We start from the raw sequence: 27,442 nt of genomic DNA, 5'->3' as shown, positions 1-27,442 counted from the left end.
GCAGTGACAGAACTCACCCTTTAAAAGAAAATCTGACTCATCTTTTACTGGAACCTGTCACTTGTGAGCTGCAGAAAAATGGTTTTCTGGACATCAGAGTAAGAGATCCATTTTTGAATCAGGATTCAAAAGTTATTGTTTCTTTTATTCTATTTAATGGACAAATGAGAATAGGAACCTTTTTTTCTGAATGCTTTATTGCCCTCCTGGTTTCTGCACTGCTCAGAGTTACTCTTCCATGCCATGACAGTGCTTGGTGCCACTCCAACAGTGAGTTCTAGAAATGAAGTATATCTTTTACACAGAAGCTGTACCTTAATTTAAAGATGCCAACTTGTGAGGAACATGCTGCTTTTGCTTACTGCCACAATCCGATTGTTAAAAGTTTGAATTAACAAAGAGCAGTTAATTCCATAGTTCCAGCATTCAGCCAATGACACTGCTATCCATTTAACTGTATTCTATAGGGAGAACTCCCTATTTTCAGTCTTTTTTCCCACATCTGTTCCTTGAGCCAGAGATAAGACCTTACTTGTAAACTTTTCTCCAATAGATTTTATGCTGCCACACAGTCATATTGATTTGGATGCTGAAATAATCCTTCCTAATACAAATGGAAAACAGAACTTTGACACAAACTGCTGATGTAATTCCCTCCAGAGTTCCCAGATTGCCATGTTGCACACAGACTGTTATATCTGGTGAAGAGCAAGATGCAGGCATTGTTGGTGTAAAGTCATATGTTTTCATGCAAGATTCCTGACAGCAGTGAAAAAGGAGGCAGTTAGGGAAAGATAAGAATGAATTATATTTGTCTTTCTGTAGAGATACACCCAAATTACATTTTAATTCCTTTTAAAAGTATCCTTGCATAATCTGCTTTCAAAAATGCTACATCATTAAAAATATTCCTTGTAGATGGTATCATGCAGTTCTCATGGTCTGGCTGACTCTTACACAGCATAGATGGATGTTCTTGTGATTAAAGCAAAAGGCCTGAAATAAAGGAGCTTGCGTTCCTGCTGTATCTCCTTCACATGTGATGACTGCAAGACGACAAATTAAATCTGGTTCCCTGTGCACACTGAAAAGTTAAGAAAGGCATGAATAACAGAAAAGGTGTTTCAGAAATGTGCTGCAGGTCTCTGCAGGGCGAGGTTCCTGCTCCCCTGTCCCTCCAGGCTGTGGAACAGCACAGGGTTCTTTATGCTGGTGGCATCTGCAAGCTCCTGTGTCCTTCCACTCCCTCGGGCTCTGCCCGTGGCTCTGGAGCCTGGGAGCTGCTGGAGCCCAGTGTCCAGCACTGTCCCTGGCCAGGCCCCTGCTGGAGGGATGTGCTGCTCCCCAAGAACTGTGGTCCTCTACTCAAGTTTCTGCTGGTGCTGAAGTTGAACAGTTGCTTTGGTGGTGGAACATCCACACCTTCCACAGAGAGGGATTTTGTGCCCTTGTCTCTTTAGCTGGAGTTGCTTATCTGCAGAAAAGCCTGGGAGGCTTCACCATTAATTCTCTGCCTTCTGGGGAGGAATGTGCTGGAGGAGTGAGAACATTAATTATTCTTAGGATCATTATTAGAGCTTGTCAAACTCAGTTTTTGGTAAAAAGTGTCTTTGCAGAGTGCACTGCATGACTGCTCCTGTTCTTCCTAACACCTTCACAGTCTGCAGCCCATGCTGTGCCCATCCCTGGTGGGATGCCTGTTTGATACTCTGGATGGGCTCTAAATGAACTGTTTTTCAGTCATTTCTGTGAGGCATCACTGAGCTCTTTATAATTCTGAATATTTGCAATTCATTTTATTCTATCACACACTCTTATTTTTTCAGGTACCCCTTAGGGATTCTGTATCAAATATAATGAAAGAAACTGGCAGTAGTGTCTGACCTGCATAAGAAAAATTGTAAAATTTGAATGTACTTGGACATCTTGCATGAGCCAAGGCAAAGGACAGCTGAGTTTTTGGGGTTTTTTTTACCTTTATAAAGGGCTCTGGAATGCTTAAATAAGAAAAAAAATGGCAAGTGTGTGAGTACTTGTCAAGCTACAAACATTGCATTTCCCTAGTTTGTCCTGGTTTTTTTTGCAATAGGACAGTGAAAATGTAAGGTCAAGACCTTAAAATATCATTTAACATTTATCATTAGATTCAGAATCCAATATTTGCTTTCATGAAATATGGAAACTTTTTCCTTTTTCCTGCTGAGCTGAAGCTTAGGAAGGGTAAAGTTTTGTCCTTCAGGCTGCTGAAGGACTTAGCAGGCAAAATCTTGTTAAGCTGAATTAATTTTTTTCTTTGTAAATCTGTCCAGTACCTCTTGCAGAATGACAGTTTCTCATCTCCTCCCCCTGTGAGAACCCAGCTCATTCCCTTCAGTTCAGTGTCCAAGTACCCAGAAGCTGCAGACCCTCAGTTCATGTCTCACACATGTGTAGGGTGTTTCAGAGTGACCTTTTCACCAGAAGAAAGCAAAACCTTTCACAAAGTGAGCCAGTGCTGGTCTGTCTGTGGTACCAGGTATGGTTAGGAATGGGTCATCTAAAGCCACTTGTTCTGGGTAATGACAAAAATAAAAGTTACCTTCTCTGAGTCCCAGGGCACCTTATTCAGGGGCCAAAATCTGGAGCTGTGGGTCTGAGCTGCACTCAGGCATCCCCTGTCAGCAGAGGCCAGGCTGGAGAAAGGTTGCAAATATGTTTTAAAGGCATTTTCCTGCTATACCATAGGTCATTGGTCCATAGAACATTGCCAAAGTTGGCTAATTGTGATTGCATCAGAGGAAGGTTGAAGTGTTTGCATAACAGACAGTGATGGAATAAACCTAATCATAGTCAAAATGACTTTATAAACTTCCTGTGCACTTATGACTGGCTCATGTCTTGAATTTTGAGGGTTTTTGCCTTACAACAACATGTAGCAAGCTAATATGTTTATTTTTTCCTGCCTGTAAATTTCTTGTGAACATGATGAGTAACACAAAGTTTAGATGTGTGCCATGTGTGATAGATTCATGTCCCATCCATCCCAAGTGCTGAGCTGGCTCTGATGCAGTCGAGGCAGCCTCTGTTGGAAGCAGCACACGCAGACCTGGAGCTGAGGGAGCTGGTAGAGGGGCAGGAGGGGTCTGTGCCTGGTTATTCCAGTGCTTCTTCCCACTATGGGATGGCACCCACAGCTCAGCACATGCCCCAGTGATGGGGGAAAGGTGGGCATGGCAGCTGCTCTGGTGGCTGTCAAACATGATGGGTTTGGAAATCAAACATGATTTCTGTCAAGGAGAGGATCCAGCTATAGGTATGTTGCTATAACAATTTCTAAATAGACATGACTCTTCTTTTTTCTTGGGGTTTAGCCTCCAATTTCAGGTAAAGCCCATCATTCTCTGTCAGTCTGGCTGGATGCCCTGTTAATTGTATTCTGTAGAGGCCCTGCTCCCTGCTGTTAACAGGCAGATACCTGCATATTTTCCAGAGCTGAAAAGGGGATAGATGGTGCAAAGTATTGCCTGATGTAACGACTCTGAGAAGGCACCTGGTGGATTTTCTCATCAGAACCTGTGATTTGATAACCACCTGACTGGCAGAGCTGTTTTCCTAGAAGGTGACCCCATGCACCCTGCTCTGTTCCAAGCCCTGGTGGGGCCAGGGGCTGTGTCACAGCCTGTCCTGGTGTGTGACACTCAGCTGTACCCACACAGTGCAGGGGAGGATGTGGCACTCAGCTGCTACCACCCTGCTGCTGTGCCAGTGCCTGCTTTCTCCTCTGCTTTTTGCAGTGTCATTTTCATAAGGTCACCAGATTTCACACCGACCCAACAGCACTGCAGAATCTCTGATTCTTTTTTTGCACTCTGTGGGTTTGTTATTTTGTCTGATGCTTGTCACTGTGAGGACAGCAGGACACGGCAGCTCGTGACACCACAGTGAGGAGCCAAGGCATCCTGGTGGAGAGGGTGGGCAGGGAGCAACGCTCTCATCTGTCACTCAGGAGAGGCCTTGGACTTGAGGAGTGCATTCCAGCTGCTTTTACTGCCATGGCACTTGCTTTAACAGATTCTCAGCAGAATGAGGTGTCCACCTCTGCTCCCACCAATTTCTGCTCCCACCAATTTCTGCTCCCAGCAGTGGGGCTGGAGGGAGCTGTGGAACCTCACCCAGGTCTGTGAGATCTCACTGCAAACAAGCGATGTTTGCCCTGGCTGGGTGTCTGACCCTTTTATGAATCATCTAGGGAAAAGTATCAGGATTGTGTTAATTGCATGTTGCAGGGGTGTAAAAAAGGTCCTTGCCTTTCCCTTAGAAGGTCTGTAACACAATGACTTTCACTGCTGGCAGGGGTGCTGCAGGAATTGAATTATGGCTGGAAATTAGATATGCATAGCCTGGCCAAACGATCATTAAGGGAGATATGGTAATCAGCTGCCAGTGTTCAAGGGCTGTAAACACCAGGAAGAGAAAGATGGTTTATTTGGGTGGTCTACAAAGTTGTAAGTAGGAGAAAAGGTATAAAACCAAGCAAATTCAAATGGAGGTATCAAGGAAAAAACTCTTAATGTTGAGTACTCTCAGCCTAACAGACCTAACACTCAAGTCATGTAAGACAGGATTGAACATAACAAAAGAGTGTATTTCAAGCTGAAAGTGAACTTGAGTGCTTTAATATTCCTTTCACCTCTTATTTCCCCAGTCCTGTGTTTCATTAGCATTTTTCATACTTTTTTCTCAACATGTGGTTTTTATTCAGCTCCTGAAGATGATAGTGCTTGAAGTGATGTGTTATTGTGGAGGTAGCACAAACACCACTCCAATTATGATTTTGCCTTTGTTGCCATGGAGAAGTTTAAATCTATTTTAGGCCAAGGACTGATTATAGCTGGAACTAAGGGTAGGAGGTAAGTGTAGCTTGGAAAGGTGAAAACCCATCACTGCTGATAGCCACAGTCAGCCCAGCACAGTGTGAGTTTCACAGCTCCCAAATGTCTGACATCTCAGCGCAGTTCCCTGCAGCTCTCACCTTGAGTTTTTGATTTTGGTACCTCTTTTCTGGTGTTGTAAGCTCCTTAAGCTCTTTTGGACACGTATTGTTGTTTATTCCCTTCTACTTAAAATGTTCTCAAAGATTATCTATGTTCAGTGTTCCCCATGGCCTTCAATCCCCTCTCTTGCCATCCTTGTGTTTCCTTTGTTTTGTGTGTCAAATGAGGCGTGTCCCCATTAAGACAGAGGTCAGGAAAATCTGGAGACTGTAGCTAATGAATTAATGTTCTCATTTGCATAATTGATGGTTATATATCTCCTCAGTGACATGGTTTGCTGTGATACTTAAAGCTATTTTTGGTTTTGACTCCTCTGCCCTGCTGTTCTCTGCTGTCTACAATGATGGTGTATTACTAGACAGTGAAAAAAAATCTGACCCCAAAGCCCAAATTTTACAGGTTCCAACTGAATGCTTTAATCCTTTAATGCATTTCTGTTCACTGGCATATTTATAGTGGCTCAGCTCTAAATCTCTCATGGGTGTTAGAGCAAGGGGAGTCAGTGCTTCAAACATCTGTGTGTGCTTGGGGCTGGAGTACAGGGGAAAGAAAATATATGAGGGAGAAGAGAAATAGCTGAAAAATGAGAGTAGAAATCAGTTCTTTCATATATTCCCTGAGGTTTTATGTTTAATACACATCCCTTTCCCTTCAGTTCTTTGTGTCCTGGAGCCTGAGCTCCCAGCAGAGGCCATGTGCACTGTGTGCAGTGCCTTGTGCAGTGGCTCCCCTGGCTCACCTTGCTGGAGCAGCTCCCTCCCACAGGAAATTTTAATTTCTCTTCCATAGAACCCTCTCTAGTGGCCTCCCTTCCCTGTGAGGGCAGCTCCAAGGGAATAGAAGGTGCTGGGCCCAAGGTTTTGGAAGCTGAGCTCTCCTCACATCCCAGCATTTTCCTCTTTTTTGGCCACATTTGATCAGGTCCCATGTGCGGGTAATCTCGGTGAGAGCAATGTGCTGGACTGTGCAAGGATGTAAGGTGGGCTGTGAAAAGAGGAGTGTGATGGAGAAGAGAGAGTGGAGGGATGCTCCAGAGACTGAGCACAGTGGGGGAATGAATGCCTGACCAGGTGCCAACCACAGCCCCGAGCAGCAGTGCCTGGCTCCTGAGCAATCACTTTGTGTCATGGCAAACTTTTTATTCCCTTTGCTGCTTACTTTTCAGTAAGTTTAATTATTAAATTCCTGGAAGTCCTTGCTTACACTTTAAGTGTTTACTCTTTAATCATAATTCCTCACTTTTTTTCAACAAGAATTTATACAAAACTATACAACATCCAATGGCAGTGGCACGAAGTGCTGCGGCTGGAAGCCAGCTAAAATTCCCTGACTGTTGCACGGCCCTGGGGCTCTTCCTGCCGCACCTTTCAAGGATGTCCCTCCTTGTGCTCGCACCGCTTGATTTGGTTTAACCGGGACGCGGGCCGGGAGCTGGAGCGGGAGCCGGGAGCGGGATCAGGAACCGGGATCGGAGCCGGGAGCAGCATCAGGCCCGGGAGCGGGATCCAGGAGCAGGGAGCGGGGCCGGGATCAGGCCCCGGAGCGGGATCGGGAGCAGGGAACGGGGCCGGGAGCAGCATCAGGCCCGGGAGCGGGAGCAGGGAACGGGGCCGGGATCATGCCCGGGAGCGGGGCCGGCGCTGTCCCCTGCTCGGCTCACGGTGCCACGGCGCCCTCTGCTGCCCGTCCGCGCCGCTGCACCGCGCTCCCGGCTCTCGTCCCGCATTCCGGCTCTCTTCCTGAATTCCCAGCCAATATCCCGCATTCCCGGCTCTCACCCTGAATTCCAGTATCCCGCATTCCCGGCTCTTATCCCGCATTTCGGCTCTCACCCTGAATTCCCGGCCAGTATCCCGCATTCCTGACTCTCATCCCGCATTTCGGCTCTCACCCTGAATTCTCGGCCAGAATCCCGCATTCCTGATTCTCATCCCGCATTCCCGGTTCTCGTCCTGTTCCTGGCCCGTATCCCACATTCCCAGCTCTCATCCCGTTTTCTCTCCTATCACCCCGCATGCCCGGCCCGCCTTCCCCGCTCTCATCCCTCTTTCCTTGCTCGTATCCCGCACTCCCGGTCTGTATCCCGCATTCCCCGCTCTCACCCCGCACTCCCTGCCCATATCCCGCATTCCCCGCTCTCACCCCGCACTCCCTGCCCATATCCCGCAGTCCCGGCTCCCATCCCGTTTTCCCTGCCCATATCCCGCAGTCCCGGCTCCCATCCCTCTTTCCCATACCCCGCATTCCCGGCCTGCCCCCGCCGCGCTCGGAGCGGGGTTTGCCCGAAGATCTCCATCAATCCCGACTGGCTGGAGGCGGGTACCTCCATCCCGCGGGCAGCTCCAGAAGGAAGCGCCCTGTGGGAGCACCTGATGCCCTATTTCAGGGAATAGGGAATTCACGGGGGGTTTTAACGGGACCCTTTAACGGGAGCGGCGGGGCTGGCGCAGAGCGCAGCGTGCGCTGCTCGGCGCTGCGGCCGCCGCCCTTCATCCCCGGCCAAGCCACTGTCTCCAGCTGTCTCCGACGATTGCCGGGGCTCCTAAAGGCCCGGCTGGGCTGCACAAGAGGCTCTGAGGAGAGTTCGTGCCGCTTTTCTCTCAGCACTGGTCTCTCCCCCGCGGTTGTCTCCATCTCAGAACCCCAAGGCGCCTGAATGCCTTTCCGTCAGCACGGCACTAAGTGCGTGCTCTCTCTCACACGAGGATCTGCTGGCTGGGGATTTCCTGTCATCCTGCCTGTCCACGTTCAGCTTCTCTATCATATCTCTGCGTCTTCTCAAACAGCAAATGAGTGCTTTGCCTGTTCTAACTTTATCTGCTTTACAAAACTGCAGTGTTGGGTGATGGCTGTGAGTTACTTTGTTTCTCAAAGTTCAGGCAAAGATTATTTTAATTCCGGGTTAAAAAGTGAAGGAATCAGAACAGAGTAATGCTCATCCACGTATTCCTGTAGACTGGGACCTCTCACTCCCTTTCCAACAAAAAGTACCAGCACTGGGTATGCTGAAAGGCATGAGCACCATGTGGGGTGGCTGCTTCCATCCCCAGGACTCACAGATCTTTGTTTGCCTGCTAGTCAAGGCATAATCTGGACAAAGCACACCCTGTGGAGAGTAGGTGATGAATGCCTGTGAAATCCTGGCTCTGGGAAGAGCCAGTCCTGCCAGATGTGATAATGTTGTCCTCTGACAAATGGCCGTAGCTTGGCCTTCTGCAGATAACCATGGGGTTTGTGTGCTAGCTCCAGCTATTGATCCTGCTGGGGAAGGGCTCCCTATCCTGCAGCCATCCCTCCCACCTCCACAGTGCTCAGCTCTCACAGCCCGTGGGGTTTGGCTCCACTTCTCCCTTTCACTGGCACTTCTGCACAGACTAACAATTACACATGTGCATTTCCATTTATCTCACACCTTCCAGCTGAAGTCCAAGTGCTTCCCCCCGGGAATCAGGCACTGCAGAGAGCACTGAGATAAGCAGGGAGCACAGAGGGATCACCCAGTCGGCCTTGCTGTAGCACAGCTGCTCCTTGTAACGCAGCAGACACTTAGCAGAATTCCTGAGTATCCAAACACAAAGTTCAGAGCAGCTGTTTCCAAACTCACTTGAGTTGCTGCAGTGCCCTGGGGTGCAGTGGGGACAGTCCTGCCCTTCCCAGAGCCACAGGCTCAGCCCCTTGGGCAGGGAGTCCAGCACATCCTCTGCCTCTTACCCTGCCCCACACAACCCTGCTAGGGCCCTGCTATAACAGCTCTGACCCAGAGTGTCTGCTGGACCAGCTGGATCTGCATTTTTGTTCACTGTCAAGCCTTTATGTGTTTTCTTTAAAACACTTTGAACTGTAGCATCAGCTCCAGGTTCTTGAGTTCTCCCCAGGGCTCTGTCTTGCCCATGGGCAGCAGCCACAGCCCAGGGCTTCCCTGCAGGTCAGGAATGAGTGATTGTGCCAGCAGAGCTTTCCTGGGAACCTTTCTGTGGCAGAACCATCTCACTTATTTATGTACAGCCACACTGTAAAGGTGCTCATTCACTGATCTCTGTTACTTTATGACCTGTGTAACCTTACATGAACTTTTGAAGGCCTGTGTGTTGGTGATTCATCCCAAAAACCTGTGGGGAGAGCAGAGCAGCACTGCAGAGGCACATCAGCCCCAGTGTGCTCTTCTCCACCAGCACATTCCCAGAAATGCCTGCAGTGCTGACTGGCTGCCTGACATTGCTCAAGTACAATTGCTTGTGTCAGGTCTACCATAAAACACTATAAAAATGAAACTTCTTCCAGCAACAGCTGAATTCCAGTAATCTCCAAGGCATGTAATTTGTTTGTGAAGTTGAGGCCCTATTTCCTTGCTGCAATAGCCTTACACATCAGCTCTGCAGGGCTGGGCACTAAGGATGGGCAGCATCTCATCTAGGCTGAGAGCTGGTCACATCTAAAAGGTGATTCACCCTCAGAGATGAGTGTGTCTCTTCCTCTCCACTGCCTGTGAAGAAAGTGTGGGTAAATAGCTCAGAGACATTCACCTTGCAAATTTACAAATCACCTGAAAAGAACCTGACCTGTGAATTTTTAACCTCCTGTGAAAGGATGCTGGGCCTTTGGAATGAGCAGAAGCCCCAACTTTGATGCTGTGCTGTGGTGTGCACCACATGTGCAGCAATCCCCAATCCAGGCTGTTGTCCAGGCAGTGTCTCAGGATGCCCAAAGCTGGTGTGTTCTGTCATTATCCACACATAACAGCAGCCCCAGCCCGAAGGGAGGAATCTGGGAAAGGGCATCTGTGCATGTGGGCAATTCACAGAGCCCACAGGCTGATTCCAGAACAACCACTCCTGTTATCACATTCTTACTGTGTTCCTGTGTGCATCTGAGTGCACATGAGATACTGTGCCTTTTAATTACACCTACAGCAGTGGGGAAATCCCATCAGATCTAACTACCACCCTGACTGGAAACTCTTTGCTCAAGAGCAGGTAATCCCACCCTTGCCCCTGCCTGCCTGCAGAGTGCATGAAACCCTGGGGTTGTTTTAGGGAATTTCACCATGCAGCACTAAGGTTAGAGAGCTGAAGCTGCCCTGAAAATAAAAATATGATAGCATGATGCAAATGGAATTCTATCACTGCACCTTTTAATGGCTGGGGGAGTGAACAGGAGATGAAGGTGAAGATTGTGTGAGGTGCAGACTAGGAGCTTGCTGCAGGCTTCATGCATGTGAAAACTCAGTGCTATAAACAAAGCAATAAATACACACTACTTTACCATCTTATCTGCTCAGATGGCTGCCTGCTCCCTGCCCCACCACCCAACAACTCCTGCTGTTTTATCCTCAAGCTTCAATCTACACCTTAATGTTTCCCTAAAGGAGTAGAACGCCTTGTGTTCAGGTGGGATTGTCTGACATTGAACAAAGCACAGTGGTCATTTATAAGCCAAAACTTCCTGAATTCCTTCTCTGGTTTTGAGAACCTCAGTCTGTCCTTATTCCTTGGTACACAGTTCCAAGACACTTGTGCTGTGAGGAGATGCTGGTTTCAGAGGCTGCTGCTGTCTCACCCCAAAATGGAATCTCTCCTGACCCCTGTGAGATCATTTGAGTTTAAACTACCCATAGGAGAAGAAATTATTTCAGGATCCAGCCTGCAGCATGAGCACCAAGCAGTGTGACAGAGGGCAGCAAGCCGTGGCTGAGAGCTCAGAATGGGATTTTGTGGTAGTTTTGTCCCCAAAGCCAGTGTATCTTGTAGCTACACTCTTGCTTTTCTGCCCTGGAAAAAGCAACTGGAGTGGCTGCTCTCCTGATTAGCTGGCCTCTGAAGCATTGCACATGTGTCAGTGCTGCCTGCCCAGGATCAGCTGAGGGTCAGTGTGTGCCTCCCTGCTGGAGGAAATGCTGAGAACACCCTGATTGAAAGCTCCAGAGCACCCCAGAGCTGTGCTGTGCACAGGGACACAGGATGTCACTGAGGCAGAGGCTGCTCCTTGTTCATCTTCTAATTATTTTCTTTTTCTCTTACTTTTTAGTGTGGAAACAATAAACGATGGGCAGTTTCATAGTGTGGAACTCGTGATGCTGAATCAAACTCTGAACCTGGTGGTGGACAAGGGGGCTCCCAAGAGTCTGGGAAAGCTCCAGAAGCAGTCTTCTGTCAGCCTCAACACACCCCTCTACATTGGAGGTACTGTGAGTTGTTCTAGAATTGAAGTTTTAACATGTTTTCTCAGAAGCAAAGCATCTTCCATCCTGTGGAGAGAGCTCTCACACAGCCCCCACAGGAACAGCCTGCTTGGTGTTTCAGCAGCTCCCAGAACTGGCTGGCACCAAGCTGTGGTGGCTGAAGTGGAAGGATCAGTAGGAGTATCACAAATTGGCATGGCAAAAAAGCAAATCAATAGTCAGTAGGTTTAAATATACCATAACTGAGCAGTATTTCTGCTGGAAGTTTTATTAGAGAGGTCTAAAAATTGTGGGGAAAAAGGTGTGTGATTCAAAAACATATTAACACACAAGCTAAGAACACCTTGGTTAATAGTCTTCTCATTGGAAACTGAAGCCACAGTTTTAGACAGATATTAGAATTGCCCAAACCTCAGTTAAGAAATTTTTTTCCCATTAAGTACTGAATCTGGAGGGAAAAGGCCAAATGGGATGGGGAACAATGCCCAGAATAATGACTATACCACTGATTAGGTGTCTGGTTACAAGAGACAGAACAAAGGCTGGTCTCTGCCCAATGGATTGTTTTTGCCAGAACCCCCCTAGTTCTGTTCTGGACTGAATGTTGAAATCTCTCTCTCAGTGACACAGAGTTCTTGAATTTAGTCAGCCTATTTCAAATACAAAAGTCAGCAGAATGGTAATAGGAAGTCTTTGAGCCTTTTCTAATGAGATAATTGAAGCCAATAGTAGAAACTCTTACCAAATTCAGTTGGTGCTGGTCAAGGCTTTTCTAAATAATTTTCTTTAATAACACTTTTTTAAAAGAACCCTGAATATTGCCCTTGTAAAACAGAAAACTGGCTGATCTTGCTTTGTACAGAGCTGAACTTTTATAATTGGCTCCTATTAAGAATGTCACAGGCTATTAAAGAGCATTGTGCATCAAAGATAATCTACTGGTGCAGAGGCCATCTCAATTCCTCCCTTTAGCACAGCACAATCCTGCAGCAGTTTATACACAGGGCACTTGGGAATCCTGTGGAAAAGTTTTGCTAATGGATGAGCATTGTGGATCAATACTAATTCTCCAAAGGTACCTAAAAATTCTCAGGAAAAACCTGAAGTCTGGAATGAAGGTCTGTTGGATACCAGGATCCCTGGTCTCAGTAAAGACTTTTGCTGTTGCCTATTAAAATTCTTTTTGCTTCTTTCTAAACCCTTCCTGTTCTTCATGTGCCACCTCTTTGTGTGCAGCCCTCCCATGGAGCCAGCTGCCCTTCCTCTGCAGGTGGTTTAGCCAAAGTAGCTGCCTGAATTACCCCAGAGCAATTGTTCCTGACCTACAGTAAGGTTAACACAGACCTGAACCTTCAGCTGCCCAGAGTTTTGTCCATCTCACAACCACATCACCTGTTCTAGCAACTTTCCTCCTAACACACAGTGAAACAGGTGCTGGATTTGTTTTAGGAGCACCTTTAACAGTGGCATTGCTTACAGACAGTGAGTTCAGAGGCCTCACATGGCTGAAGAAGGAAGCACTTGCCTGTGCTAATGCAGCTGTACATCCAAGCTGGCATCAGTGGGGAAGGCACAAAACAACATCCAAAGGAACCTGCTGGTGAACCAACCATGTGAACTCTTCCAAGCACTTGAACAAGATAGGAGGGGCTCACCACAAAGCCTTGGCCTGGCCCTTGAAGTGCTGTTCCCTGTCTTTAGAGCTCTCCTGCACTAATTTCCAGGGGATGTACTCTTAGCACTCCCTCTCTTAACACTGTGACCCAGTAAAGCCAAAATGTCTTGTTGCATCCCAGAGGTGGATGCTACCTGCTGACAAATGAAGGCATTCTCAAACCTTTCAGAAGAATAATCGCTATTAAACTGTAGAGAGAAAGAACATTATCTAAGGATAGGAACACATAGCCACCAGGCAAAAAAAATAGTTTGGTTTTTCTTCTTCTTTTTTTTTTTGGGGGGGTCATGTACCTCTTACAGAAGAATGGGCAAGTGAGTTTATTTTTTTTCCTTTCCATTTCCAGAATGAGGACAGTGAGATTGTGCTACCTTACAAAGGTCCTATGCAAATTAGTTATTCAAAGATTTTAAGGGGCTGTGACAAAAGAAGCTTTAGCAATTATAACTTATAATTTATATAATTTATAAATATATAAAATGTACATTATATATAAATTACAAGTATAATTATAATTATATATAAATAGATATAATTTATATTGTTTTATATATTATATATATTATCTATTATATTATATATAGAAAATTATATAAATTACCATCATAATTTATAATTGTAACTGTAATTGAACCTTCCCTTTTTCCTTTTATCTGAAGGGATCCCAACCTCCACTGGATTATCATCCCTGCGCCAGGGTGCAGACAAGACACCAAATGGTTTTCATGGCTGCATTCACGATGTCAGGATCAACAACGAGCTGCAGGATTTCAAGGATTTACCCCAGCAGTCCCTGGGAGTCCTTCCTGGCTGCAAATCCTGTAACATCTGCAAGCACGGGATCTGCCGCTCCCTGGAGAAAACCAGTGTGATTTGTGAATGTCACCCCGGCTGGACGGGCCCTCTGTGTGACCAGGAAATTGGAGATCCATGTCTTAACCACAAGTAAGCTCAAACCAATGCTGACTGGAGAGCAAAAGTTTTACAGCTAAGGCATATTTCACATTTCATCTTGCAAAACCACATCTGACTGGTTTTGGAGGTGCTGGGTCCCCACACGAGGTTATTGACAGTTGTGAGTCTGCATTTGTGGCAGCTCTCAATTTCCACTTCTTGTTCAGACCTTGCTGACTCACCAAAGGAGCTCGTGGTCCTGCAGGAGCTCAGGTGTTAATGCTGCAGGTCACACCTTCAGCTGTGACTCGACACATTAAAATACAAAACCTCCTGTTAATGGGCATGGCTTAACCCCAGGAGGCGAGAGCCTGCACGGATCCAGAGCAGAGCAGCCTGTGAGGGAGAGGTACACATTTCAGGGGTTTTCTCCCTGCAGCACTGAGCCCAGTCTTCAAACTTAACTCCCTGAAGATCATTACGCACTCCAGTGTGAGCAGTTTTAAATTTCCCAAATAGCTGACTTAAATATTACACTTGGAAACAGCTCTTTAAAGTGCAAGTTTAAAGGATAGCGTGGTGTTGCATGTGAAGGGAGCATGAGTGTAAAGTATTTGCAGTTCAAAGGCTCAATAACCACATCTCCATCAGAAACACAGGATGAATAGCTTTCTTATGGCCAATGCACAGGAAACAGTCTCGTGCAGAGCAGCAGGCTGCATATTTCAGTGTTGTTTCATAAGCAGATGGAAGTACTTTTGTTTTAGAAGTTCCTTCAGTTGCTGTCTTGGAAGGCGCTTTTCACGAGCACATACTTTTGACAGGTAAATTGATGCAGTGAATAATCACTCTCAGAGATTTAACGTGGCAAAGGTACCATTTGAAACTTGCTTCTGGTTCTAATTCTGCAAAGTACTGAAGTCTGGAGGTGTTGAAAAGCACCTGACAGTTTACAAACCAAAGGTATGAAGACCCAAATGTTTCCTTGAATTTCTAATGTCAACACAAAGCTGTTGTGGTTGGACAGAGAAAAATAAGGGAGTTCCAGATGTTTACATGATGAGGGATTGTTTCTCTCATAGTCCAGGGAGGATGAGGCAATTATGAACACAGTCCCTTGCTAAGGGAAGTAGCTGTGTATATTTTTAATGCTCACACAGTGTCTCACCTTTCCTAAATCAGTTCAGCCTTTTGGAGCTGGCTCCCTAAAGCCCTGCCCAGTGTATCCAGGGGAGTGTGGAGCCCTGCTGGCAGGTGTCTGCTCCAACACACAGAGGTTAACCTCACTGAGGAAATGCACCTCAAAGATTAGGTTCGTTGGGCAGAAAACACTGCTCTCTACAGACTGTGACTCCCTTCATTACAGTATTTTGCATGTCTGGAGCTCACATGTAATCTGTCCTTTTTAGTTCAAAGCTTAAAAATTAAATGTACAAAAATTCAACATAAACAGGGAATAATTTTGAAGTACTAGAAAGAAAATAGAAATGAGAGACATGGGCTTATATGAAGTTAGGTTATGCCAAAGTTTTTCCTTGGCTGGAAAGAGTTGCTTTCCTCGCTGTTCTCAGCCATGCCAAGTCTGCCCCTGTGCCAGAAGTGGGGACAGTGTCAGAGAACTTGCTCAGGATCACCACCCCACCCCGTGGTGTTCCCTGGAAATGCCAAAGCTCGCTGCAAACCCCAGGAGCCAGGGAACCCTCAAGTACAGCTGCCTGCTGATAAGTCTGTGCATAGCTTTGCCACCAGCACCTTCATTTATCACACTGGTTTTCATCACCTGATATTATTTGTGCAGCGACTCTGCTCAGGAAGCCTGGGCATGCAGCTTGATTGTTGGCACTTAGTTGCACGTGCTGCTGCTGTAAATGTGAGCTGTCTCATGTGGGTGCCAAGCCTTGGTCTGTGCTCACGAAGAGCTGAATGTTTTCTACTCTAGGTTCACAAATTCTAAATGTATTCTCTGAATGTTATCCAGTATTCACTGAAAACCCACACGGTTTTCTCCAGAGTGTTTGACACTGAGCTGCTGTTTTTGGATTAGTATCCTGGAATTAAATGGGCAGAAATGCTAAAATCAAACATTTCTGGGAAAAGGAACTTTCACATCCAGCAAAGACCAGCTCTAAATGCTTCTGTTTCTCCAGGTGTCTGCATGGCAAGTGCACGGCTGCTGGTGCTGCTTACACCTGTAAATGCATGGAGGGCTACACGGGCCTCTACTGTGACAAGAAGAACAATTCCTCAAACCCCTGCAGGACTTTGAAATGCAGCCACGGGCAGTGCAAGGTCTCGGAGCACGGGGAGCCCTACTGTGAATGTGACCCGGGCTACAGCGGAGAGCTCTGTGACAGAGGTAGGCTTGTGCTGCTGCATTCCTGCTTTACACCTCATTTACACCTGCTTTACTCCTCTCTTCCCTGCCACTCCGACGTGGGGAGGAATGGCAAATAGAAGATTAAGTTAAGCCAGCCTCTGCAGAGCAGTACAAGGAGAACAGAGTCATATAACAGTAGGTAGCTGCTATCACATAGAGAAATGGGTACATGGAGTGAACATGTTTTATTCTCTGTCTCCTGAATCCTTTGCTGCTCCCAGGATTTGGGTGGATGTTTAAAGAGCTTGTTGTGAGGTTTACCCTCAGCAAGCAGGGATTTGCACTGCTGGGAAGGGAGGTCTTGCAAGGAGGAACCACTCACCTGAAGTGGCATGAAAGATTCTCCTCCTTCAGCTTGGGCAGGTTTCCAGGGGAATCCCACAGATCATGCTGGACTTTTCTACGAGGGCAGAGGCCCAACTCTTCTGCCTGACCTGAAAAGACTCCCTGGAGACTCACTGAGTTTTAACTGCATTCTTTCTGCCTTTTTTTGTTCTTGTCCAGAAGGAAGGAACTGGATTATATTATTTTTATTTCCGTTGTCCCTTTCCTGTGCATGAACCACAGACTTTCCAAATTTTACACATGCCCATCATCAAATGTATCTGGCTGCTTCACAGGGACTGCAGAACAGCACAGACACTTTCAGGTATCCCAGACCACTAGTGTCACACGGAGCAGGCTGACCTTTGCTCCAGAGAAGCAGACATGGTAAAACTAATTCTTATTTTGCAGGAGTGTTGCAGGACTCAACACTCAGCACTCATTAAAACACTTCCAGGCTGCTGATCAAAGCCAGCAGGCCTGCTTGGCCCTGGCCTCGCACAGGATATTACACATTTGTGTAGACATGCTCTGTTTTGGTGGCAGGTACAAAGCAGTAAAAGATTAAGGTTCTTCTCATTCCATCTGTTTGTCTTGAATCACATCATGAACCCAGGGCTGCTCACTGATGTGTGGGGGAATATCCAGTGTGAAAAACACATTCACTCTCCTGTGAACATTTAAAAGTTTAATAAAGGACAATAGGAGACAAGGACCATAGAGCAAAGGTTGCTACAGCCAGGTGCAGCTTGGCACTCAGCTAAGAGCACACTGTTATCTGCGGGGATACCCCTTAAACACCTTTTCCCTTACATCAGCATATTCATAGACTCTTATGCAAAGTAAACTTTTCCCAACTAGTTTACATGTTCCAAGAATTGTTTAGCCTGGCTCCTCCTTGGATCCTCCTTTTTAGAGCATGCAAATTCCCTGGTTGTGATTTTAGTCCATTCATATCACCTCCAGTTTTTGGGCCCTGGCCTACATTGCCTTCAGCCAGTGAGTGCTGATAGCTGGCAGATCTGTACAGGTGGGCTCATCCTGTGTGGTGGCAGATCTGTACAGGTGGGCTATCCATTGACATGGATAATAATTAGCATTGACTCCATGATTCTCAGAAGGCTGATCCATCTCTTTATTATACTATACTTGCTGAGAAACCCATCTCCCTTACAGACAGTCATGACACAGGTGGACCCAATTGGTCCTTTAATTAAAACATCATCACCATTGGCCAATTAAGAAAGATTTGTTTACCAAATCACCCTTTGGTAAACAGATCTCCATAACACATTCCACATGTGCACAACAACAGGTGCAGCATATGAAGATAAGAATGATCATTCTTCTCTCTGATCTTCTCACAGCCTTCCCCAGGACAATACCTGGGGAAAGCTGTGCATTGCTCCCTGTGACCAGAGAGCTGCTGCCACAAGTCACCACCTTTCTGACTCCTTGCCACCCCTGTTGTCCCAGCAGAGAACCTGTGCCAAGGAGACATCATTTGGGAAGTGCTGCACAAGTGGTCCTTACAGACAGTCACAACACAGGTGGACCCAATTGGTCCTTCAATCTATCAGCATCACCATTGGCCAATTAAGAAACCACCTTTTGGTAAACAAATCTCTATAACACATTCCACATGTTCACAACAACAGGTGTAGCAAGTGAGGATAAGAATTGTTTCTCATTCTTCTCTCTGGTCTTCTCACAGCCTTGCCCAGGACAAAGCCTGGGGAAAGCTGTGCTTTGCTCCCTGTGGCCAATAGTTACTGTCATAGCTGGGCATCCCCAGCTGGGTAATAATTAGCATTGACTCCATGATTCTCAGAAGGCTGATCCATCTTTTTATTATCCTATACTTAAGAAACCCATCGCCCTTACAGACAGTCACGACACAGGGGAACCCAATTGGTCCTTCAATCTAAACACCATCACCATTGGCCAATTAAGAAACCACCCTTTGGTAAACAAATCTCTATAACACATGCCACATGTTCACAACAACAGGTGCAGCAAGTGAGGATAAGAATGATCATTCTTCTCTCTGATCTTCTCACAGCCTTCCCCAGGACAATACCTGGGGAAAGCTGTGCGTTGCTCCCTGTGGCCAGCCGAGTTACCCCATTTCTGACTCCTTGCCCCCCTGTTGTCCCAGCAGAGAGCCTGTGCCAAGGAGACGTCATCCGGGAGGTGGTACGCAAGCAGCAGGGCTACACCTCGTGCGCCACGGCCTCCAAGGTGCCGCGGCTGGAGTGCCGCGGGGGCTGCGGCGGCGGCAGCGGGCACTGCTGCGTGCCCCTGCGCAGCAAGAGGAGGAAATACTTCTTCCAGTGCCTGGATGGCTCCACCTTCACGGAGGAACTGGAGAGACACGTGGAGTGCGGCTGCTCAAAGTGCTCGTAAGCCATCCTTGGGTCTCTCGCCACTTTAATCGACTCAGAAGCGTTATGGAAACGGGACCTGTTTACTTGCAGAGTGAAGAAGAAGAAAAGAATTATTAAGTATATTGTAAAATAAGCAAAAAATAGAACTTATTTTTATTATGGAAAGTGACTATTTTCATCTTTTATTATATAAAGTATCGCACCACTTTGGGTATATGTATCATATAGTGAGCTATTTTTACCATGAAACTTTTTTAACAGTTGTAAGAAAAAAAATTTCAAAAGCTAAAAGGTTAAAAAAAAAATTATATATATAAAGAAAACATAGCCTAACAGGAGAAATGTGGGGTGACTTTATGTGTATGCACAATGAACAGACGTAAACGTGTTCCAAGGACCCACTGCCAGACTGATTTGGGCTGAAGAAAGCTCCAAGGCCCTGGCTGGGAGTTCCAGGTGAGCAGATCCCCATGACTGACTGCATCCAGGCACCTGAAGAGCCTCCTCAGCCCCTTCTCTTCCCAACACTGCCAACATTGCTCCTGTACAGTGGCCCCGCTTGCTGTCCATGAACTGGTTCCCTGGAGCACACAGGCACTGCCATAGCTTGAGGCTAATTACATTATTTGACTATTGTAATACTATAATAATACATTTTTTGCTGTGTATGTTGTATTTATCTGTGTTCATGTTATATTCTGCGGCAACTGTATCTATAGAGCACAGGCAGCTTTATCCAAAAGAAGGGTGCAAAGGGAAAGGAAGTGGAGAAATTTATGTTGCTTTGGGTAATTTGGGGGCAAAAATGTGAAATAAGTGCTAAGTGATGCCTAATAAATGACATAGTACTTTTGTGTAAACTCCTCAGCTATGTTATTTCCCAAGTTTGTGCCTTCTTGCTCCCAGTCTTGAGCCCTTTTTTGTATATGAAATGTAAGGAATGCACTGCTACATAGTTTATCACACCTTGACACTTTAACTTGCAAAGGTTGTAAAGAGCATGAAAATACTGCAGGTGCCAGAAGGCACCTGCAACCTATCAGCTTTTACTGCCACTGTCACTTGAGCCGGGGTGTGAGCTGGGCCGTGGCTGCTGCTCAGCCTCACGCTGGCTCTGAGCAGCTGCCTGCCTCTCCACGGCTCTCCAGGCGAGCAGAAGTTGCACTAAATCCATGTGAAGGTGTTCAGCTGGCACCTGTCCTGCAGGGAGAGGTGTCACAGCTCTGCCCAGTGCAGCCTGACCTGCTCACCAAAGCTCCTTCACCTGCACTCGTGCCTCCCCAAGGACCCCCACTCACCTGAGCTGTGTTCAGAGCAACTGCTGAGTAGGAATTGGAAATCAATGCAGGGATGAATTCTCAGTGTGGATGTGAGGAAAAAATTGACTCTGGGAGTGAGTTTGATTTTTGAAGGGTTTTTGTCAGGGCTGCCTTTCAGGGTCAGGACATACATGCAAAGAGCACCATGGATACCTTGAATTTTCTCTTACTGTAAGTTTCAAACCTGCCCATCAACAACTGTTCTATTACCTGTATAGTTTCTTTCTTTCTCTAATGGAGTAAGTATTATGATCCTTTCTTTAAGTTCTCTGTCTCTGAGGAAAGTAGTCAGAGATGCTTCCTAGCAGCCATAAAGTCCTTCTGGGAACACTCACTGGTCTCACCAAAAGGCTTTCAGATCAGGGGAGTCAGCAAAGGATGAGTAGGAAAGTTGAATCAAGAAAATGGGACAGCTTTGATTTGGGCTTTGGAAGAATGCAGCCCTGCCATGACAGGGTTTATTTCCCACTAAAGCAGAGAGACCATCTAGCTATAATACAGCCAGAAAGCTGTAAGATGCTTGTTGTGCTTCTGCTATGTCAGTCTCTCCTTAACTGCAGCAGTTCATTCATATTTCTCTCTTATGACCAGAACAATGTGAGCAGAAGGGACATAACCAATTTAACAGGCATCTCAAAAAAATCATCAAAATAAATATCAGTACATGGAGCTGACAATCAGTGACACATAAAACAATCACTACTTAATGTGCCAGACTCTGATTGATACAGTACAGCTCAAAAGCCAGGGAAAAACTAACCCTGGTTGCAAGTACTGTGGACTGCTTTTTATTTTTAACATAACATCAGCAGCTCATAGCAGCTGGGGTTTGTGATGTACGACAAAAATCACCTAAACCACAACCCACATGTTTTAAAAATTCATGTGAGTGTCTGCAAACACTTGTACAAATACGTGCCTAGCACACTACTACCATTAATGATTCATTCCTGCTTAAAAACATTTGAATTCCTGAAGAAGCAGCTGCTGTGGTGTCAGGCAGAAGAAATCCAGCCTGGCAGTGGCTCAGATTTGTTGTAGCCACTCTGGACTGCCCAGGCCTGCAGGAACACGGCCCCTCTTGAACCTGTCCAGAGCTGTGCCCACTCTGTCGCCCTTGCAGCAGCGCGGTGACAAACAGGGTGACATTCGCGGGTGGCCTCACACCTGCTCTGAAAGCAAAGGCCTGGCAAGGCAAAAGCCATCAACATCTTGTTAACACATCTCTCTGGGATTTACTTAAGCCAAGCCTTGCAGCAAAGGGACCAGCAACAACTCAGCAAGGCCGGCCCTGTTCTTGGCCCTTTTCTGTCACGGCACTTCGGTGTTAAGTGTCAGGATAAAGAACTAAGAAAATATCTATTTTGTAACCAAATGATGCAATTTTTGTATGCTTTTAGGCAGCACCTGCCACTGGAGAGTGATGCTTTATGTCCATGATTCTCTGACTTGCTATAGAATTATTTTAAGAAAATAAAAAAAGCATTCAGATGTGCCAAAAATGTGTGGTTAACTGAAGTGTAATTAGCTCTGAAAGTTCCTTTGTAACCTGCCTAATGTTACAATCGATTTCAAGAACTGTGGGTACAATGCAGTAGTTTTTACCTCCAGAAAATTTTAATATAAAGTGAAGAAATATGCTTACCCTTTAAAAATGGCAATGCAGACTCGTGTGAACTGATGTATTTTATTATTAGATTCTCATTGTGATGTAAGTTTGAATAAATTGTTGGGTTATGGAAGATTGTAACACCTTGTGATGCAGATTATTTCTCTGTGTATTTGAGGTATTGAGTCCAACCTTCAGTGTGCACAGGAAATGATGGGGGAACTACAGCCATTCCACTTGGACAAAGTCAAAGAACAGCTGTAGTTAAAGGTGGTATTTACACTAGTTACCAATTTTTATGGCATCACAGCCTAGTATTTTAGGAGTCTTACATGCACAGGCAAATTAAGTCACATAGCTTTTTATCCTGGACATTTTCCTTAATTAAAATCTTTATTTGGTACATTTTTAACTGTTTGATAAAGACCTGCAGCAAAATCACACTCATTAATTACTGTTAGAATAAATGAAGAAATACTGGGAATGGAGCTGGAGGAGGTAGGGCTGAGGAAATGGAAGTCACAGCCAACTGTGGATGGAAGGGATCTTGTGATTTCCTGGCACACATGCACTCCATATATGCTGCCACACTGCTGTAGATGATTATTTAATATTAGTGACCCAGCAGCAACAGACTTCTGCTGTTCATTGCATTCCAGCCTCAGCATAGAATAAAATAAAGCTCCCCCCTAGTCCTCTGCCCTCCCTCACCCATGCCCCTGTGCAACACTCACATATTGCTAATTATGCTTCAAACTATGGCTCCTAAGAGTTGCCTTTGCAGTTCCATGCAAAACTGGTGGCAGCAGTTAGCCAATAAAAACAGTCAACCTTAATGAGCATCATTAAGTCTGAACTATGAAGGTTAATTACATAATTGTAGCAGATGGCAGCATTTTCACCTAAAGCAAACCCAGCTGAGCCCACTAAAAAAGCTAGCAGGGAAGTGTTCAAAAATGGCTGGGTAGAGGCTGCTCTGTTCAACAGTTTATTTGCATTGCTCATGGCTATGCAGCTTGGGGGTTGGCTGAGCTCAAGGAACTGCAGCCTGAGGATGCAAAGCTCCTGTTTGTGCTTTTGCTTGCACTGACCAGGTGCTGTTTACCAGCCGTGGTACGAGGCACACAGTGCTGGAAGCTGTCTGTCCCACATTCCTTTATCTTTGTGCTCTCCAGTCGGCAGGGAATGGTTGGATGGAGCTGCTGCTTGCACGGTGGTTGACTGCGGGGTTTGGGTTGTTCTCTGAGGTCTCTGTCGCTTCGTGTCTCTGTGACCTCTTTTAGGAGTTACCTCCCAATTTCTGCTCCAGCTCACTGTAGGCAGCCCCGCGGTTCAGCGGGCAGGACAGGCGGAGTTGGCTCAGCTCTGCCGAGCCCCAGGCACTCCCGATGCCTTGGTTTAAGGCCCAGCGGAGATGTTACACTGGGTGCCAGTCCGGTTTCGTTCTGTGTGCGCTTTAGGATGTTCCCTGATGTTTTCCAGATATTACACAGAACGGGCCCCGCAGCGTTCGAGGACAGCGGAGGTGAGCGGGGTCCGCCAGCAGGTGGCGCCACAGGGCGGCCCGTGCCGCTCCGGGGGGACGGAATGGGATGGGATGGGATGGGACGGAACAGGACGGGAATGGGATGGGACGGGACGGAACAGGACGGAACAGGACGGGATGGGATGGGACGGAACGGAATATTTCAGTGGAAAAGGACCCATAATAGCCATCTGAGCAACTCAGGGCTGACGGGGTCACCGCCCGTTGTTGAAGGCACTATCCAAATGCCTCAAGCACTGCCAGGCCTGGGGTATGACTGCCTCTCCAAGAAGCCTGTTCTAGGCTTTCCACAAAAAATGCTCCCTGATGTTCTGTATAAACCTCCCCGGTGCAGCACTGAGTCTTTCCCATGCCTGCTGTCTGGATCCTGGGGAGAAAAGCTCAGCACTTCCCTCTCCGTGTGTCCTCACAGGAGGGAGAGTGCAGAGTGCATTGAGGTCACCCCTCAGCCTCCCTCCCTCCAAACTGGACAAGCCCAGAGTTCTCAGCTGCTCATCACAGGAGTACATGTATATGTGATACACAGATTTTCTGGGAAGTTTTAAATAATAACTTCTCGGCTTTTATTGATCCTGAGCCATCAACCTCTTAGCATTGTTCAGCTGTGATGACAGGTGTCCCTGCTGTCCCCTCACCATGGCATGGATCATCATGGCTATACCCCAGGAAAGTGCCTGAACTGCCAGCAGGACAGCCCTGCTGAGCCCCAGGAGAGCATGTGAGACCTGGGGGGCTCCAACACTTCTTCAGCACCATCCCTGGCAGCAGGACAAGGGCTCCATGTGCTGGCATAAGGGACAGCCTGTGCCCAGAGGTCTGAAGTCAGTGTCACACAGCTGCTGTTGATGTTGATTATTTCCATGTTAGCACCTTATGGAATAACAACTGATTTTGCTGTTTCTACCCCAATTCTGCTGCTGTTTGCTCACACACACTGAGGTAAAAGCACTGTGTGCCTGCAGAGTTCATTACCCAGCAGGGTGTCCAAGCTGGCAGGCACACACCCCACAGCCTGTGACACCTCTGGTCTCTGAAGAAAGCACAGCTGCTCCTCCAAGCACCCTCACACTCTGAGAGCCCTGCAGGCAGCAAGAAACTCCTGGGGCATGGAACAGAGCATGCAGGCAGTACAAGCAGTAGCTGTCAGTGTGAGCACCTTCACTTGCCCGTGGTGCAGGGGGCACCCTGCAGTCTCAAACAGAGCTGGCTGTGAGACTTGCACAGCTTTGTGTCTTGTTCATGTGTGATCTCTTGACCTTCTCCTTTCCCAGGGCTCCTGAGCTTTCAAAGTACAGTGATGCTCAAGGCACTCTGGGGATGACAGTGCCTTCTCTGAATTGTCTATGAGGTTTGTCCCCACGGCACAGGGATCACTCCTTTTCTGTAAAAATAACCTTTTACAAGGCTGTGTCTTGTCTGGGGAGGAAAAGTGCACATCCTGCCTCTGAGGTGTGGGAGGGAGGAAAGCAGGTAAATGAGTGTTCAGGGGATAGCTCAAAACTGACAGGAATCAGCCATTTTGAGTGTTCCAGCCCTCCAGCTAATCTTCCACCAGCAGCATTCAACCAGCTCCTGGGCTGGAGGAAGGGGAGATGTTCAGAGGTGCTCACCTTCCCATGGGATGGAGCCCTGGTCCCCTGGAGATGGCTGAACACCCACCCACCCATGGGAAGCAGTGAATTCATTCCTTGCTTTGCTTTTCTTGCGTGCACACTTTTTACTTTCCCAACTGAACTCATTCCAAGAGTTCTCTCCCTTTTACCCTTCCAGTTCCCTTCCCAACGCTGCTGACAGGGCAGTGAGGGAGTGGTTGGGAGGGGTTTGACTGCTGACTGGGGTTAAACCTCGACAGGCAAAAGCCTCAGCTCAGCCTTTGACACTTCTTGCAGAGCAAGGTTACAGGAACCAAATACCACAAGGTAATTTAGGTGGGGACTTTGCAGCACACGAGATAAGATCAGGCTTTCACCTAGCATGTGATAAGAGCAGGCACAACAGGCAGTTTTTATAAAGCAGCTTACACTTCCTTAATTACACACCAGCATATTTTGCATCTCTTAACCTTCCCTAGTTTCTCCTGGTAAAGCACTCATTGAACTGTTGGGGGGGAGGGAGATTTAATATTTTTCTTATATTTTCTAAATATATTTACTATGTTGAGGTAAACACCAAAGTACAATTTATGGGACCAAGACACAGACTAAGTTGGTCACACCAATAAATAAATGAAATTCTTATATAGCAATGAAACAGTTTTCATTTCACCCCAGTAATAACTGATTATTTAAAAAGTCCTTGCCTTCAGGTATATCATTCCTATAGAATCCTCTCATCTGGTTTCATTACCCAAAGATACTGCATAGTACTTTAGTAGTTAAGTGTGTGTGTGTATATATATATAAAATATACATATATAATTTTTAAATATGTATACACACATTTGTATTTATATAGCTGATCATATATTCACCTTCAGATTGATTTATTCTTACTTAGGGGCTTTTCCAAGCAATGTGTTGACTGACATACAAATAACTCCAATCTAAAAATGCTCATAACTAATAAATCAATTGCTCTGAAAATTAGTGAACATTCTGAGCCTCTCTCAGACCTGTGTTAAATTTCCAGTTTGATCTAAACCTCAGATCTGAGATGGACTAAAGATAGCTGAGCATTGATCTCAGTTTCATTTTTTGGGGTTTTATTTCACATATTCTGTCTTAGCTGTAACATTCAGGTAAAATCCTGCAGCTTATTGTGAAGAAACTGAAACCTCAGATTTGCTGACCTTGTTTTTAACTGAACAGCCCTTAGCTCATTCATTATCACAGAGCCTTTATCTGTTCCAATTTTTCACATGGGGAGATGAGTTAAGAGGGTTTGCTTGACACAATAGGTAAAGTGGGCATCCAATGTATAAAAAATTCAGAACTTGCTCCTAAATGCACAAAATATGCATTTTTGTCCCTGATAGAGTCCAAGGCTGGGAAAGCAGTCAGTGAATCTGCATTGCTGGAAAGGGAGAGTTATCATTTCCTCAGTGAAAGCTGGGTCAGGAACTTCTCTGCCTGTTTCAAGACAGCAGGAATCAGACAGCTGTCAGGCTGTACACTCTGGTTTTTCTTATTTTTCTGCATGTATATATTTATTAACAGCACTTCCCAGGGATGGTATTTCATTTCCTCTAGAGTTAGAAGGTGTGTAGGAAACAGCCAGTGTCAGTGCTGGGAAAAAAATGCCTCAGAATTAAGGTAATAAAAAATCTCCCTGCAGATCTGTTTTCCACATCCCCACCAGAGATGTCTGCAAGACACCGGATAGCTCATTTTACACCAAACATTCCACACTGCACAGTCTGGTGACAGGCAGGAAATTAAAGACTCTTTTTCAATCACTCTGTATATTTATGAGCAAGCTAACTTCCAGGTAGCAGCTAAATCTTGTATTCCCTAACATGTATGTAAATGGTTGGATTTAATGTTTCAATAGTAAACTACATTGCAGTGAGAGACCACAAAACCACACCAAAATTTCCTCCCTTTAAGAGTAACACACGGGAATTTCCACAATTACACGTCACTTACAGAAAGAGAGAAGTTCTGCAGCCTTGCTAATGCACCCTGAACTTCCTTTAAAGGATGAAAAAAGAACACTTGGAAGACTTCAGAGTAAGTTTTCCAAATACAGATATTTCAGAAAGGAAACACGATAAATGGGAAAGGGCATCCACAAGAGAATTTTGGCTTTTTAATGAAAGATTCTGGATTAAAATGAACAAGAAATATATGATAGGTTTTACATGTTTAGGAGCAGTGGGGGAATGGAGGGTGAAAAGACAAGGCTCCTGTTCTTACACAACAGGTTTGTGAATAAACCTCATGCCCAGGAAGCTGAGCATTCAGTCTTTGGTTTGTGAACAGTTATTTCAGAAGAAACTTTTGCCAAAGCTAAACTCCAGACACGAAGAAACTTCAGTTTCCAAGACAGAGATTATGCCCAAATCCTCCTCCCAGACCAGAGCTTTTGGGTTCATCCTGGGTCACAGTAACTGATCTATAATTACAGAGCACTTTCTCACAAAGGAGAGGGGAGAAAGTGGA

At 46.1% G+C, this 27,442-nt stretch overlaps 1 protein-coding gene across 3 annotated transcripts in view; it reads left to right on the top strand.

Annotated features, from left to right (window-relative positions):
• The window catches only part of SLIT3 (slit guidance ligand 3), a 494,867-nt gene extending 472,930 nt beyond the window's left edge, over positions 1 to 21,937 (top strand). For 2 of the 3 annotated variants that reach the window (XM_077186384.1, XM_054642751.2), the window contains 4 exons: positions 11,058 to 11,212; positions 13,546 to 13,831; positions 15,928 to 16,136; positions 18,640 to 21,937. In XM_077186384.1, the coding sequence (XP_077042499.1) occupies positions 11,058 to 11,212; positions 13,546 to 13,831; positions 15,928 to 16,136; positions 18,640 to 18,887 (898 nt within the window). In that variant the 3' untranslated portion in view covers positions 18,888 to 21,937. The remainder of the gene's footprint in view (positions 1 to 11,057; positions 11,213 to 13,545; positions 13,832 to 15,927; positions 16,137 to 18,639) is intronic. The other variant, XM_077186385.1, reaches the window with a different exon arrangement.
• Positions 21,938 to 27,442: the final 5,505 nt, after the last annotated feature.

This window comes from Agelaius phoeniceus, chromosome 15 (assembly GCF_051311805.1).
Source record: "Agelaius phoeniceus isolate bAgePho1 chromosome 15, bAgePho1.hap1, whole genome shotgun sequence".
Taxonomy (NCBI): domain Eukaryota; kingdom Metazoa; phylum Chordata; class Aves; order Passeriformes; family Icteridae; genus Agelaius; species Agelaius phoeniceus.
Note: the sequence above shows the minus strand (reverse complement) of the source record. Positions and strands in the feature narration are given on the sequence as shown.